Genomic DNA, 16,715 nt, shown 5'->3' on the forward strand with positions numbered 1-16,715 from the left:
TTTAGTGTTTGCTTTCCTCTAACATATATCAGAATCAGGTGTATAGAGAAGGAAAGGCATTACTACTATGTGTTATGTATAGGCTGTGTTATGTGTCATAGTAGCCACAGATCCTGCAGAATCACTGCAGGGGTCAACATTGCCCATTGTCCGCTGTCTCTGGCCATAACATTTCATATTTTGGCTAAAAATAGAGAGCCCATGGCCTGAGTGGCTACTTAAATCTTTATTTATTTTCTTAACAAACCGCCAGACCAATTGAATTTTCATGTTCCCAGTGCGTATATCTATCCACTTCACATTTACAGTAAATATATATACACATATGTAAAGGTTAACAATAGAAAGAAATTTAGTTCTACCAAAAATAAAACAATTTACCTGGTGTCATCATAAGAAGTTGCCATTGGTCTGGAAGAAATGGGAATGGAAGTTCATAGGCAGGGGCGCAATGCAAGATTTCTCTCAGACTATCGATAAGGAATGTAAGAGTTCAAGTTACTTGCTGACGTCAAAAAGTTGCAAGAGGAGCTGAAACCAGCAGGAACAACAGTTACACAGAGAACAGTTAGCGATGAACTACACCGTAGTCATTTCTGTTCCTGCATCCCACACAAAACTCCTGCTGAAATAGCAGCACAGAGATGCATGTCTAAAATGTCCACTTGAGCATTTAGACAAATCAGAACTGTTTTGTAAGGTGTACTCGGGTCAGAGAATTTTGAAACTGAGAGTCTTTCAGAGGGACCCTCATAACATTTCAAGAATGTTTTCAAGAGGATTAGGACAAAATTAAACTACAGTGCTACAAAACGCTGATCGCCATAGATGTCTCGAAGCCAGCAAAGTGCAAATGTTATTAATTTGTGGTGCCTGAACACTGCTCTCCCTATCGGTTTTGTTCTTAAAACTTCTCTTATGTTTTCATAAGCATAAACAAATTTTGTTCATGTTTGTGTATAACTTGGAGGTTAAAATATACACTGGATGTTTATTAAGTGACAAAAACTAAACTCCCTAAGTGGCTAATGCAGATTTTTACATCTGTCTACCACTGACTACTGTATGCTCCAGTACTGATGCTCGTTTGTGTGTGTTTCAGGCTCAGATGGTGCGCTGTATGCTCTCCCGTGTGCCCGCAGAGCGGCCCGAGGCGTCTGACATCACGGAGGCTCCACTGTTCCAGGAGCTGGAGGTGCCCTGCAGAATCCGACAGCGCTCTCGAACATACAGTGCGTCATCCACCGGCCGGCCGTCACGACAGATTTCCAGCTCCAGCTCCAGCTAAAGCACACAAGCATGCAGACATTTCATACAGTGCTCTTTCTCAACATACAGAACCTAATTCTGAGATACATCAGGTCTTGTCCACACTTGTCCTTACAGTTTAAACGCACACTAATATTTTTTTTTTCCCCATTTTCTGTGGCCAGTAGAAAAACTGAGACTTCTCAGCTTCTCAGTCATTCCGTTTTCTGCCGAATGTATGCCTTTAGCGTCTCTCAGGCACTCACTCCAAACCCAAACTCACTCTGCCCTTGCTTGCCCACCTCACTACCTTCACTTTGCCTCACTGCCGTCCTGTACAACTTCACTCAGGAGAGAAGATTCGAACTGAACTGCTGGACTCCTTGACCAGCTCTCCAGCTCCGTCTCTGAAGCTCCATGATGCACGCATTACCATCTTTACCTCAGTTACTCTTTATCTCATACTGTACACATTCATGTGGAATTGGCTGAGCTGGTTATTGAGGAAGTGGAGCGTTTCTAAGTACTGGTGAATGCTGAATAACAAGCTGCCTTGGACCGCTGTTCGCTCAGCATGTCTTAAAGTGGAAGCCGTGCAGGACCTGCTTCCTTTGAACTAAAACAATGACCGATCGATTGAGATGGTTCTCTCTGAATCATTCTCCATTGTAAATAGACTTAAGCTCCAAGTGAAGCTTGATAATGGTTGGGAGACTGAATGCACAGTGTGTTAGGCACAATAGCTGTTCGCTGGCACATTGGAACAGCTTAGCAATGATGTAGTTGACAAATCTGTGGACTTGAAGCAAATTTGTCCCTCAGAAGTGTGAAGTGGGACTGGACACAGACTTAATAAGAAGCATGTTTTTTCTAGGATGAAAGAAGTACGATTGAACTGATTCCTTTCAGACTTAATGAGTGACTTAATCAAAGCAAGAGATTTTTGAGACTTTGGATGTAAAGATCATAATGTAAAATACTTCATTTCATGAATACTAGAAAAACGGGTTTATGTACTGTATCTCATAGTGAATTTCTCTTTAGGTCATATGAATGAGAGTATATGGAAGGGATTGACTCTCAACAGCAAGTGCTTTGAACAGACATGGAGATGTAGGATGAGATACAGCAAGAGGAATCACCAAATACGTGACACTTAATTGTAACATATGAAGTAATAATTCATTCTAAGGGTTTTTTCCCCTCTTTAAAGGGGTTTGATCAATGGGGACTGTTTTCTTTGATGCCATTTTGTCTAACTGCTCCTGCACAAATGACCCTTAGAGGGAAATTCTGCTGTTTTTTTTTCAAAAATTCTGCATAATTCTGTAGTTGAGATGTAAACGAAGTCATTCAGAGTGGTTTCATGTAAAGTGGTTAATTTTGAAGAAACTTACTTAGAAAGTGTGGTGTTTCTTTACAGTAGTGGTGATGGAACCAGGGGTATCGATATCTACAATTCAAATATAACCGTTTTATTTATTATCCAAAATGACCCGTGAACCTGTGGGTCTTCTGAGTTTCTATATGTATTTTTGATAATGGTAAAATAGTCGTAAATCTTAAAAGATTTTCTTGAGGATTATTTTGCCTTGCATGTGCCTCACTGCCATGAACTGAGCTTTAAGAATATGTATGAAGCCAAAATTTCAAAACGATATCTCAGAAATCGGGATATCGATATCTCAGATAACCATTTCATGTAATAACTTTTTATGAAGGAGCTTTTAGAGCAGGGGTGCATAACTCCAGTCCTAGATGGCCAGTGTCCAGCACACTTTGGTGATTTACCTACTAAGACACACCAGATTGCATTTATCTGTTAATTGGCGGGTTAAGTGGGTGTGTTTGAGTAGAGAAACCTCCAAACTGTGCTGGACACTGGCCCTCCAGGACCGGAGTTGTGCACCCCTGTTTTAGAGGCTCTCTTTAGATCAGTGGTCTCTAATCCTGGTCCTGGAGAGCGTCCTTCCTGCAGAGCTTGGTTCCAACCTTACTTAACTCTAATACATCCCATCCATCAGTCAGGCACTTGGAAAAAGGTTGATTAGCTGGAGCAGGTGTGTCAAATTTTGGTTAGCACTAGTCTCTGCAGGAAAGTAGCTCACCAGGACCAGGGTTGCAGACCACTGCTGTAGATGTCTGGTTCCCACCACCACCACTTTGAAAAATTCTTACTCTAAGTTTCTCAAACATCTTTTCTGTTTATTTATGTATAGATTTGTTAACAAATGGTGGAATTCCCCTTTAAGGATGATTTGTGGTAAAACAAGTGAATTGCCGTTGTCCAAATTGAGTTGTGAGGTCAGAGTATGGAAACCGAGTGGATCTTTATGCTTGATAATGTGTGTATAGCTCAGTTTGAACTAGAGGAGCTGATAACAGCACTAGGTGCCTCTGCCCCCTTTAGGAGCAGCAAGTATGTGTGCAAGAGAAGGTTGGATTGTGCATCGTTTTCTGAATGGACCAAAATGCTGCAAGAAGGACAAGAGATTATGACCAGTGACCCTTTTTCACGCTCGTACAGACCTAAGCAGGACCCTGGGTCCGTTATTTCAGATCAGGGACCACTCTGCTAACTCTTCACCTTTCTCCCTTATCGTACAGCCTTTGATTTATCCTTATGAGCACAGCTACAGTGTTTCTTCAGGCATGCCAGGGGAGGACAATGGATAAAGTTCATTTAGATTACTGTGTCAGTATGTGGCCATAGAGCAAGACTTCTTTATAAATATCTTATTGTCTAATGATGTTCCTCAGTCCACAACTCAGCCTGACTCTTTGTGATTCATTAGTTAGGATGACTAACTGTTACGTTGACCAAGTTCACTCGGACAAGCTCGGTCTTTCTTTTTTTTCATTAAATATATCTTTGTAATTTCATGATTTCTTTCCAACTGTCTTGCATCAGCTGTTCTCCTACTTGTTCTCGACCCATTCCCGTTCTGATGCCATGATCTGTCAACTTTGCTGGCTTCCCTCTGTAATCTATGATCTACGTCTTTGGGCACAATCTTCTCTCCGACTGTCAATGTAAATATGTTCTTGTTTTTATTTATGTCCTTTCCAGAATCAATCCTTTTTTGGGTTGGTGGTGATATATAAGTACAGAATATGAATGCACTTCATGCAGTGGAGTGTGTTGGAATATTGTGACTTCTTACAAGTCAGAATTTAATAAACATTCTATGACCTTTGTTAAAAAGTTTCCCTTCTTTATGTTCAAATGTTTAGAACACATTTTGCATATGGCACAATTTTGTGGTTGCCTCCTAAGGAAGGATAATAAATGAAATGTACAGGTCACCTTTTCCTTTCAATTTGAGTCATTTTACCTGATTGAAATGTTAGATTTCTCCCATACTTTCAACATCAAGCTGATAAACAGACATTTTTCCATAGCCTTTTCCACTTATCTTTACCAAGAGTACCAAGAACTGTGCAAGCGGTGACTACACAATTTAAAAAGAGCCGCATCTACAGTAACGTCCCCTCTACCTCTGCTCTGCAGTGTAAGCATTGTTCTCTACTTTTTTAAAATACCGAAATGTAAATGTGTAAACATACTTTAACCAAGTTCTTCCTGTAATTCAAGGTCTTTCAGGATAATCATTAAATTCCATGCACTAAATTTGAATTGTGCCCAAATACAACCCCATTTCCCTGTAGAAACTACAGTGCTGTACAGCCAACCCCCATTCATTTCAGCCAAACACAAGTGAAAAGCTGAAAACCTTAGCAGGCAGTAAGCTTTGCTCTTCTATTTAGGAGTGTGTGATGATACAAGAGCTGTTAATAATTAGAACTCTAATTTATTTTTATTTTTTTTTGGAGTTAAGTGTAGCACTTATCTTTAACATATACCACAAGGTGGCGCTCACTTACTAGATAAGAATGAATGCTTCATTCAGTTGTCCTAATAATGAGCACTTATTGCTTCCACACCACTGGCAGTGTTGTCTGTCATGCAAATCATATTAATATTAAAACATTCCAAGAAATGTCACATAAACATATCCGGTTAAATAAAAAAAAAAACAGCCACAGAATGTCCTGCTTCTCTGGCTTTGACACTTCTGTAAAGAGACTACAGGGAAAGACCTCAGCTATAAATGCCACAACTCTGCACCTTCTGTTATGTTTCTAAGGTTTCTATAGTGAATGAACTAAAGATGAACACTCAGCTGGTCAATTCTCTTCAGGTCCTCAGAAATGGGGACCTATGTATTAAAGCACTGTGGTTCCTATCAGGTTCAGTCAGTATAAATATGCTTGAATTAAAGCTGACGTTCCTTGTCACTGTTCAGAGCCAAAGCAACAAAAACAGTGTTGGGGTTCCAACTGTGCAAATTCTGTATAAATCTTTAGGTACATCAGGCATACATTCTGAGCTCGAACAAGTTTGGACAAATATGCACCCGGTCAAGCATGAAAAAACACTTTCTAATACTTCCCTCGACAAAGGTATTTTTTGGAGGGGAAAAACAAAGTATACAAGAATTAAAGAGCCAATATCATACATTTTTCATGCATTTTATTTTCCCTCATATGTCCGCTTATAATATGTGTGCTTTTATGTGCCAAAAATGGTCCTAATTACTTTTTACATGATCATTTTCCAACTTTCTTCATCCCTTGACTGTTTTTTGTTACTGTGCCTTTAGGATCGATATATGTACATTTGCTCTGTTCAGATTGGCTGTTCTGTACTGTCCTGTTTTTCATTCAAAAAATACTCAAAGCTAAAACACTCCCTAGCACTTCAGTTATTCTCCTGACATCACAGAAACTGAATTCAAAACAGGCTGTTTTTGCAGTTTAGTTTTCAATATTTGGACCGTACTGGCTGGACTGAACAGTACGGTTTGAAGCTTTAACAGTGTTTACATATTATTTCAAACACCTTTATTTAAAAAAGCAAAGGCAGTTTGGTTTTCCATGAAATGGGCCTTTTAAATTCTGTTTAAGGTTTTTCACGTCTTTTGAAATTACAAAATTCTTAAGAAAGCTTTAAGATTGTTATTAAATTCAGTCAGTGTGAACTGTTCATCACTTGAGAGAAGTGTAAGTGTAGATGTGTGCATACTTGTGAAGCTTGGAAACACAATTATTTCGCAAAAGACAAAGAATTGTAGGCGTTTTAAATGTTATTACAACGGTAAAAAAGTTAATTAAATCATTAAAGAAATAAAGGAAAATGTTTTATGTTGCTTTAGACAAGGAACACAGGGAAAGTGGAGAATTACTTATGGTTGATATTACTTAAAAGTCCCGGTCAGGTCGAATAACACTCGGAAAGCATGTTTACAACAGTATTTATTTATCATCACAGTTTATTTATAACGTATTAAATGTTGTTATTTTATTAGTTGTCATATTATTGTTTTATTATTACTTAGCAATTTATTGGCACATATTATTTTATGATTTGTTATTTTATTTATTTTTTATTTTATTTTTTTTTGTTTATTGTTCTGTTTTGTTTTCTTAATAATTTATTATTTATTTATTCAATTATTATTTAAATAGTAGGATTTTCCTCAGCGGCTCTTAACTTCCGTGTGGCTCTGCGCGCTCGTCATATCCGCTGTGTCTCACTGCGGTGATAATCATCGCTCAGATGTAAATGGAGAGAAACGATAAAAGTCGCGCAGTGAACGCAGCCCGGGCTCTCCGATCCACACACACAGCTCAGACCCCGCTCCCTGCTCTCCGGCCGGTCTTTCGGTAGCCTCTCACAACAGCCCCGGCTTCGCCACCTACCGTGTCAGCCATTTTCGCGCGGATGGCCGGGCAGGTTTGGAGGGCCGCTGGCCGGAGCCGCGGGCCTCAGCTGCGGACTCTGCTGGTGCTGTCGGCCGTCGGAGGACTGGTGTGTATGGCCGCCGCTGCTGAGGCGAAGGAGTGCGACAGACCGTGCGTGAACGGGCGGTGCAACCCGGCCAACGGCAACTGCTTATGTGATCCCGGGTGGGTAGGGGACCAGTGCCAGCACTGCGGCGGCCGCTTCAGGTAAGAGAAACCGAGCACAGAGGCCCTTTAACCGTCAGCAGAATAGCCAGCTATAACGCAACAACAAAGCCACTGTTACAGGGGATAACAGGCGAGGCGCTTTATCTGCCTCAGTTTAGACAGGTAGGTTAGCTTACTAGGTATTACTGCCAGCTTCAAACTTGGTCTTTTTATGTGCTCTAGGTCCAGCAGTGGCTCACAAAACGAGTGTTGATGAGCTGTAAAGCCGATTAAGTTACACGACTTGGACAGGATATAGTTGTTAACCTGATTGAATTGCGAGAAAAGATGCAACAGTTAAAGTTAGCTTCCATGTACACGGCATTGTTTACATTGGTGTAGGTGTAGCATAATGGCACGTTCTCTCAACGCAGATTAAAGCCTAATCTTGGATTGAATTATAATAAGGGTTTAGCATTATTAATCCTCCTTGGTGTTGGTCCAGGTCTAATATGGGACTGGAAAACCTGTCCTAAGAGGTTGGCATGCTGGGTTTGTCACAGCACTGTGAACCTGGACGAGCCCCCGGTGACTGACTGACTGATGGTTTTGGTTTGATCCTAATGAGGTTTGGCTCCCATGGTTAAAGACCATAACCATAACATTTAGAAGGCTCATTGTTATGGGTGCAGTTCGAGAATAGGCAAGAGGCAGCATGTTTTTGGATGAAGGCTTTAGTGTGCCGAGAGCCGAAGGGCTTTACGCTGTGGCTTGCTACAGTGGGAGGTTATTGATGGGCAAAACACACTGGTCGCATTTGGTCTGGGGTTGGCTAAGGTGAATTCAGCTCCAAATTGTCTGAAAGAAGAGAGCATTGGCGCCGAATGATCATGTGGTGTCAATCATGGACCCAGCCCTGCTTTGACTTAGGATACACAGAGGGTTTTTCTCCTGGTTGAGGATCTGTCACTACATAGAGGACACTCAAATAAGCCCACATACAAAGTACTGCACTGTCCACCGAGCCCTTTTTTTGTGTATGTCTCGCAGAGACCTTGTTGTAGTTTGATGGCCTGTCAAACATCTGAAGTTGTGGATGAGGATGCACTGTTGCCTCACAGCAAGAAGGGCCTGGGTTCGATTCCCGGCCGGGTGACCAGGGTCGTTTCTGTGTGGAGTTTGCATGTTCTACCCGTGTCTGCGTGGGTTTCCTCCGTGTAGTCCGGTTTCCTCCCACAGTCCAAAAACATGCAGTCAGGCTGATTGGATGTGCTAAATTGCCCCTTGGTGTGAGTGTGTGTGTGAATGTGTATGTCTGTCTGTCTGTCTGTCTGTCTGCCCTGCGATGGACTGGCGACCTGTCCAGGGTGTATCCTGCCTTCCGCCCAATGACAGCTGGGATAGGCTCCAGCACCCCACCGTGACCCAGAAGGATAAGCGGTTTAGATGATGGATGGATATCTGCAATTCTGATACATAAACATTTGTAATGTGTAGAGATTGGCACATCTGCTTGGGTTAGCTTGGGAATGATGCAACATGTGGTCAGCGTCAGCTAAACATTCTAGCTTAAAATAAATACATCATCAAATATGCGTTTGAAATATCAGGCCTGATGTTGATATGTACTTCTTAAAGGTCTCACATCCTGCATTTTTCTCTAGTATTCTGTTTTTCCCCCTGAGGTCGACTTTTGACATTTGTGTGCTTTTCTGTACCAAAAAGTCATAATTCATTTTTATATGACCATTTTCCAACCTCTTGTTATCTCTTACAATTACACAGACTTTTAAGACTGACTTATGTAAATGAACTCTGTTCTGATTGGCTGTTCTGTATTGCACCTCATTCAGAAGTCTGCTCAGACTGAAGCCCTCCTTATAACTTACTTCAGTGTGAGGGGCCGAGCTAAACTGCTATAGGCTGAGTAGGTGAATGTATTTAAATATGTTGGGTTTTTTGTGACATCACAAAAAAAAACAAAAAAAAACAAACTTGAACTGTTTTTGTTGCTTAATTTCTATATGTGGGCTGCGGCGTGAATATGTTTTGAAACTTATTTAAATTGTCACAATATCTGCATACGATATTGAACTCTATTGTTTCTTAAAAGAGAGGAAAATTCATTTTTCCAAGCAGTTATCTGCTGAAACCAGCATGATTCCCATATCACTATACATCCCTTTTTGTGGGTTCTAATGTAAAAGTTTAGATGAAAAAAATGTTTTGTTGCTTTTGTAAGTGAAATAGAGCATAATGGGGGGAAATTAATATAAAATGTGGCCAGAACAGAAGTTATGGCACACTGTGTTATGTTAATTTTTTCTCACGTGTTGAACAGTTGAGCAAACATGTATAGTGAGCTAAAGTTTGCCACATTTAAGTTTGTTCCATGTAGAGGATGTGTAACTTATTTTCACCTAGTAGATCAAAATGTAAATGGAATTTGACCGGGATATTCAAACATGTGACTGTACGTTCACACACATAACTGTGATAGCCCAAGTATTTTTGAGCTATTTTAGGTTTGAACCTTATAATTGCATGTAATCGTCACAAATGCTGGACTGCTTTTGCCCTTACACCAAAGGACTGTGTGTGAGGGAGTCAATGAGAGCAATGTTGGCTCGTTTTAGTAATGGCCGTCATTCCCCTATCATCAAAGGTTGGCCATTAATAGAATTATATAAAAGCCGTTATTCTCATTGCAAGTGGGTCATTAAAAAAGACAGTGGGAGGTTGTGTATCTGTACCAAAGCTGAAGAATAGGCCTGTATGTTCTTTTCCTTAAGTGTCCCTGCGTCTGTGGTCTGTTGCCAAATTCATCATTCCGAAACTGAATTATCACCAATGCAATCTGCTGTAATAAATAGGCAGCTTTTATTGCATCACTTGGAGAACGACAGAAGCCTGTCTGTCTGTCCCATCCCATAAACATGCCAACACACGCACACACACACAGTCTCCTTCCCCTGTACACTCCTTAAATAGATGAAACGCACATTCCCACCCGAGTTCCCAAGCTGCCCTGATGCATCACATCCTGTGGAGTTCTGTAGATGCTGTGTGAGGGTTTCTAAAACAGACTCGTGCTTTTTTTTGTAGCTGCTGTTATTGAAGCTGCTAGCTCCTGGTGCTCTGTTGCTCTGGCTGCCTTTACTTCATTCTCTGTGCCTCAGACTTTTAAACTCGCTCAGGACTCAGGAGTTTTTTTTACTGGTTCTGTCAACATCCAGTTATAATGGCTAGGTTGCATCTCTCCTGTGTTATTATCTTGAGGCCATTTTAGAACATTAGTGTTTTGATAAATGCAGAAATGATTGTAATGGAGGCTTTTAGTTGAAGACATCTGTTCCACAGAGTTGAACTGCAGTCTGCGAATTAGGTAGAAGCCAGAGGTGCACTAGTCGTGAAACTTTATGGCCAAATTGGCTGTTTATCAGTCATGAAACACACTGGTACCAGTACTTTTCAGTGGGCAAAGTTGCAACATAAATAACATTTATTTGCTCTTTAACGGGCCAAGCTGGCATTTTAAAAACTAGTTACATTAAATCAAATAAAGTGCTATATTGAAAGTAAGAGGCAACTGGCTATTGAGCACAATGAGTCATGCATAATTATACTGTGACATTTTGGTACAGGTGTAGCAGCAGCATTGAAATAGGATTATTTTCTATAATTGTGGTCCCGTTATTTTGACCAAGACAACCAGCATGTGGCCAGCATATCCTTCTTTTCTGGCTTGAGGCTTGAACGTTGCCAGTTACTGCCAGTTGGTTGTGGTTGTATTGTCATATACACACATTAGTTGCTTTAGAGTGGTATAACTCATCTTCAGGCAGTTCACAGGCTCTGTTATTTAGTTAAATGGTCCCATCTAAAACTTATGACAGCATTGGCTGTAATTAAAATGTCAGCTTTTGCAATTTGAAAATAGCACTCTTTAAAATTGCGATTTCAGTATAAACATGATTCATTTTTCAGCACTAAAATATTCTAAAGACTATAGAGACAGTGTTTCCCCTACACTGCCCACTTGATTTTATATTATACTTACATGGTGCTGCTGTTTATTCCATCATTTTTTCTGTTGATTGGCTTCCAAAATTAGCCTTTAAGCTGAGTGGTGCCCTGATCATGAATATTTATGGCTGAAATTGTTGTTGTTATTATTGTTATTATTATTATTATTATTATTATTATTATTATTATCATCATCATTATTATTATTACTATGTTGCTACTTGTGTACTTTTGGCTCCTCTGACTTCTCTATGGCCTTCTGATAAGTAAAATCTGTTTATTCATTTATCTTATTTCAGCCATTGAAACGGAATGTAAGAGATCACATTTCTCTGCAATATAGAGCTGTTTGAAGACTCCGTTTACAAAAGCTCTCGGCTTTTCTTGACATCTCTTTCTGTAAGAGCTATAAAATGGCAAAACATAAAACACTCTCTACTTCTCCTCCTCAGTCCTGCTATACTTTAATCTGCTGAATCCAATCTTGGCTGATTCCAGTTGTTTGTCCATTTTAGGGCTTGCTGTAGAACAGAAGCTGTAACAATGAACATTCTGGCTATATTATGCAGTCTAGGCAAATAACCTAAATAAAACATAGGCTTTATTTTAACTGTCCACTGCTGCAGTGTAATGTATGCAGGACTAGTGACGGTCAAGACAAGTTAGCTTGTAGCCAACCAGTGTCACCCACTAATGAAATTTTTCCATACAAAACAAGCTTTGGACTCCGTGAACGCCATAGAGACAAACACGCAAGGCTTCACTCTCACATTAGGAGAGATTAATGCCTTCAGGATTGGATGTGATAAGGTCCTCTTTTGGGCCTTTCATGCCACTATTTTGCTACTTTGAAAATGGCACATGACAAACATTAGCCTGTGTTCGTCAAGACCTTGTTAGCTGTTCTCGAGATGCACTGAAAATGTTCTCGCCGAATTAAACGTTTCTGATTGTTTTCGTGCTGTGTACTGCTTTTAAAGTTTGAATTCAAGGCAAACCTTTCTGCAGATAAAACCAAAAGTCTTGGAGAAAAGCGTTATGCGTCATGCGAGGCTGTACTGAAATACAAGTGCAATAAAGTTAGATCTCTAATGGAGTGTCTGTTGGACTCTGTAACAGCTTTATCTGCATGTGGTGCCATAGAGCACTGAATTGGTATATTGTGTGTTGTTATTACGTTGGCAGCCTCTGACAAGACACACCACCTGCCTTTATATTTTTACTGAAAAACCTTGAACCCAGAAACCTTTGCAATCCATAACTGTCTGCCTTAAATGTTATCAGAGCAGTGCTAGTGTGGGGTAAATTACACAGTAGGTCATCTACGGCTGGACTTTGGCTGTTGTTCTGGGCTGTGTTTTGGTCTGTCCTCTCAGGTGTGTTTACAGATTGATTGTTAATGGTGTGCAAATCCTCTGCACAGGTTAACTGGACCCTCCGGGTACCTGTCAGATGGACCAGGAAACTACAAATACAAAACAAAGTGCACATGGCTCATAGAGGGACAGTAAGTACATACTTTTACTTCTACATTCTGATACTCATACATATCCATATAGACACTGATGATTGAAATGTGTTGTGTCCGCAGGGCTAACTCTATTCTGAGGCTGCGCTTTGAGCACTTCGCTACAGAGTGCAGCTGGGACCACCTATATGTGTATGACGGAGACTCTATTTACTCTCCTCTGCTGGCTGCGTTCAGGTACTTGGGGACACTATTGTAAACGGCTGCGTGATGCTAGGGGGTGGGAAAAATTTGGTACAGTATGATCCACTATATTTAGGATTGGAAAAATAGTGTTGAGTGATATCAGTGCACAGTTGCTTAAAAACACCAAAACACCTTAAGTTGAATTTTCCTGTAGAATTACTCTTAAGTAATTCCTACGGTTAAGTATGTTGCACAAAAACAACTCTTAAGGAAACCCTTAAGTTCCACCAAAGTGACACTGTCACACACCCTCACAACTTCCCTTGACAATTTCCATTCCCTTGGTCATATTTCCCTTAAATAACCCCTGGAGTGTTGAATGAAGTTCCTTGTCTGTCATTTCCCTGAAGATAATTTAAGGTAAAGAAAACGCTCCCTAAAGATTTTTGGCCAACATGAGAAGCTGAAGATATGGCTGAGTTTTGGAAATGTTTGAAGAGTTATTTTATGACAACAGACATATAGCACATAAGGCAAACAAATAAGATAAAAAGCAGAACAAGCCAGACATAAATCATGACGACAGACATTACATAAGGCAAACAAATAAAGTGAAAATCAAGACAAGACAAACATAAAAAGATAATGACAAACAGGCAGTACTGGCAAAACTGTATTATATGTATAGGCATATACACATTCAGCATCTTTGTACCAAAAATACAGTAGTCTGCTGTAGTAATCTGTTAATAACTAGGTAATATTGCTTTGCTGTGCAAAAAAAAAGGGAGACCCAGGGCGCCCCTAAGGGCTCCCCCGACCACCCTTGAACACCCCCCCCCCACTATTAAAATTGTATGCATGTTTTAGTGCATGTAGGGCTACATTCTGAAAGATGTAATGTCTTTAAAATGAACTAAAATGTACACAAAATAGATAAATAAGTAAATGTGTATTTTTACACTAATATTGTGCTCAGACTGGGTGCTGTGAGTTGTGTTACGCTACCTAGTCTTCACAGCACCAGCTATGAATTTTTTTTTCCAGAAAAAATGAAAGGCTGTTAGCAGCCATGCAATGATCAAGCATATATCTTTGTTAAAGAGTAAATTTATTTTAGGCTGTGAGAAGCTTTGCTCTGCTCTGCTCCACCCATATACATATACAGACTGATAAACCTTGTTGTTGAACTTGGCTAAAACCCACCTTTGTTAGGAAAGAGATTGACTGACATGCGAAACAAAGTGATTTTGCATGACGGGAGGTGCTGAGCCAGTCACAATCTTACAGAAATACATGTGTGAATCAGTTTATTTATTTACGTCAACTGTATTTAAAACGTCCATGAAATGTTTCCAGTGGGGTTTTCAGCCCACAGATATTTGTCATGTTCACATCCTCAGTGTGTAGGATGTCCACTGAGTGCAAGGCACTTTTTGCTGACGGCAGGAGAAACAGCTTATCAACGCTAATTTTAGGAGGGTCAGTTAGTTTCAGTATTTAGCTAGTGTAGGTGCTAATCCTAAATTTTGTTAATGAGAGAACACGATCACAGAAATGATGTTGGAATCTGTCACTGTATTTCTGTATGTAGTCAGTCAGCATTTTCCCTTAGCTAAGAGAAACATCTGAGGGAGTTTATTCAACACCCTTAAAGAATTCCCTTTAAATAAAAAACTTTCCCTTGACGTTCATACTTGAGGGTGTTTTATGCAACCAGGCACAGCATTTTAATTCAGTGTTTATTTATTATATGTACAATATGCCAAGGACATCTGTACAATGAAATGCTTCTGATGAGGTTTAAGTAATTTTTCTCCACTGCTGTTCAAAAAACTAAACATCTGGTTAATTCATTTTATTTGTTGTCAATTTTTAATGGTATTTTATTGTTTAATTATAAATATTTTTAGTATGTATCAAGCCCATTGTTCAGCTGACTGATTACCAAAATACATGTCTGTCTCAATCTTTCTTTCTGGTGAGACCGAGGTTTCCTCAGTTGAGTTGTTGTGTGTTGGACAGTGTAGTGGAGCATGTGGAATTTGTTCAGGCAGATATTGGAAATACTACAATAACACACCAATAAGAGTTGCTGTATGAGACTCCCAACACAGCATTGATCTGCCACTGTCACTTACTCTGGATAAAAGCATTAGGTAAAAACTTGGGATAAAGGCTGTTTGAATGTTGTTTTTCACATATTAGAGCATCTGCTAAATATGTAAATGTAAGGATAAATAACTTATTACTGTCAAATCACCGTGCTTACATTCACACTTTACAGTTTAACATTTTTGGTTGCTGTGGGCTTTATCCAGTTTCTGTTGCCTGTATACTGAAAAGGCAAGCTCCACCTCTGGAACATCTTAGTACGTTTAGAATCTGTTTGACAACTTACAATACATGAAATCTCAGGGCTGCTTTGGTTTTTTTTCCCTCAGCATGGATTTTTTAACAGTAACATTCACACTTTTATGTTGCAGCGGACTGATTGTTCCAGAACACTACAGCAATGAGACGGTTCCAGAGGTGGTGTCTGAATCCGGCTATGCACTTCTGCACTTTTTCAGTGATGCAGCCTACAACCTAACTGGCTTCAACATCTCATACAGGTGAGCGCTAATGACAAATTAAAGCAAAAAAATTCAGATTGTCAGATTGATGGACAGGAGGCTATCCCTGATTTGGTGAAAAAAATAAATCTGAAGCATAGAATTGTTTTACTTTCTACAATAGAGAACACTTGCATTCTTTTCCCCCTAGACTGAATATCCATTGTTAGGCCTATTCATTATTGAGAGATCTGGCCTTTTTCCCCTCAGTATCTGAAAGAAACCTGTACCTGCAGTGTTAAACTATAACTTTTCCTCCAGATCCAGTGACAGGACTGCTGTTTTGGAAGGGCATGACAAATTTGTGGGTGGGTTAAGCCTTGAATTTCAGTTCTGCAAGGAGGTGTGGCAAGGGGGCTTCAGTGAAGTAGTTGCCATAACTAATGCGGTGTTTAATCGTCAACCTCAGAATAAATTAGGACTGAGACACATAGAACTCAACTCATAATAAAAAAAAATCTAAACAAGTGCTTTGCACAAAGGATCTGTAGTGTTTTCTATAGCTTTAATATGTTTGCACTGTCTTTCTATTATTCCAGCATTTATCCCTCCAGATTTAATGAGCCACATTTAAAGTTAGCATGCATGTTTGTAGTTGTTGTCTGTATGTAAGGTTATATGGTGTGCTTGGTTTCTTTTGTGGTACACTTCCAGTCGTGTGCAGCAATGAGAGTCTTGAAAATATTTTTGTTTTTAGAGGCACTGATCGAATGAATCCAGTCCAGTCCTGTAACACATTTGGCCTGAAATAACCACACTCACATTGTCATGTCATGTTATTAGCTGGGTATTTCTGTGAGTTAAAAGCTTATTTTAGGTATCATGAATTTGATGCACGGCCAAGCCACAGCCATCTGTGGGTAGAAGTCCAAGAGAGCAAAATTGGCCTCATTCTCTCCAGGTGGGTATAGTGGTCCTTCCTCTCCCCCATCATTCAGTGCGATGCTAGACAGTGGATCTATTAGCACGTTGCGTGTTGAGCTTCCAGTGACGTTGCATTAGTGGCCTCTTGATAGTATGATGCGATGGGGAGAACTAGCCAGCTGGTGGAATTGGCAGTGACTAAACTGGTGAAAAAAATGGGTAGAAATCCAAATGAATAAATAAGTCAATAAATAAAGCGAAGTATCTTTTAGAACAAAGAAATATTAGATTGGTTGCAGCCAAAGCTTAAAGCTTCAGTATCGGTATCGGAAAAGAAAAAGTCATTAGGTGCCGTG

General features: G+C 39.9%; 2 protein-coding genes across 2 annotated transcripts in view; both read left to right on the top strand.

The window, feature by feature from the left end:
* The window catches only part of eif2ak3 (eukaryotic translation initiation factor 2-alpha kinase 3), a 38,216-nt gene extending 33,763 nt beyond the window's left edge, over positions 1 to 4,453 (top strand). Inside the window, exon 17 of the mRNA XM_036573942.1 lies at positions 1,103 to 4,453. Coding sequence (XP_036429835.1) covers positions 1,103 to 1,288 — 186 coding nt within the window. The 3' untranslated portion in view covers positions 1,289 to 4,453. The remainder of the gene's footprint in view (positions 1 to 1,102) is intronic.
* A 2,375-nt stretch (positions 4,454 to 6,828) lies between these two features.
* The window catches only part of atrn (attractin), an 80,315-nt gene continuing 70,428 nt past the window's right edge, over positions 6,829 to 16,715 (top strand). Inside the window, 4 exon segments of the mRNA XM_036573943.1 lie at positions 6,829 to 7,260; positions 12,650 to 12,733; positions 12,818 to 12,931; positions 15,367 to 15,495. Coding sequence (XP_036429836.1) covers positions 7,034 to 7,260; positions 12,650 to 12,733; positions 12,818 to 12,931; positions 15,367 to 15,495 — 554 coding nt within the window. The 5' untranslated portion in view covers positions 6,829 to 7,033.

Source organism: Colossoma macropomum, unplaced genomic scaffold (assembly GCF_904425465.1).
Source record: "Colossoma macropomum unplaced genomic scaffold, Colossoma_macropomum, whole genome shotgun sequence".
Taxonomy (NCBI): domain Eukaryota; kingdom Metazoa; phylum Chordata; class Actinopteri; order Characiformes; family Serrasalmidae; genus Colossoma; species Colossoma macropomum.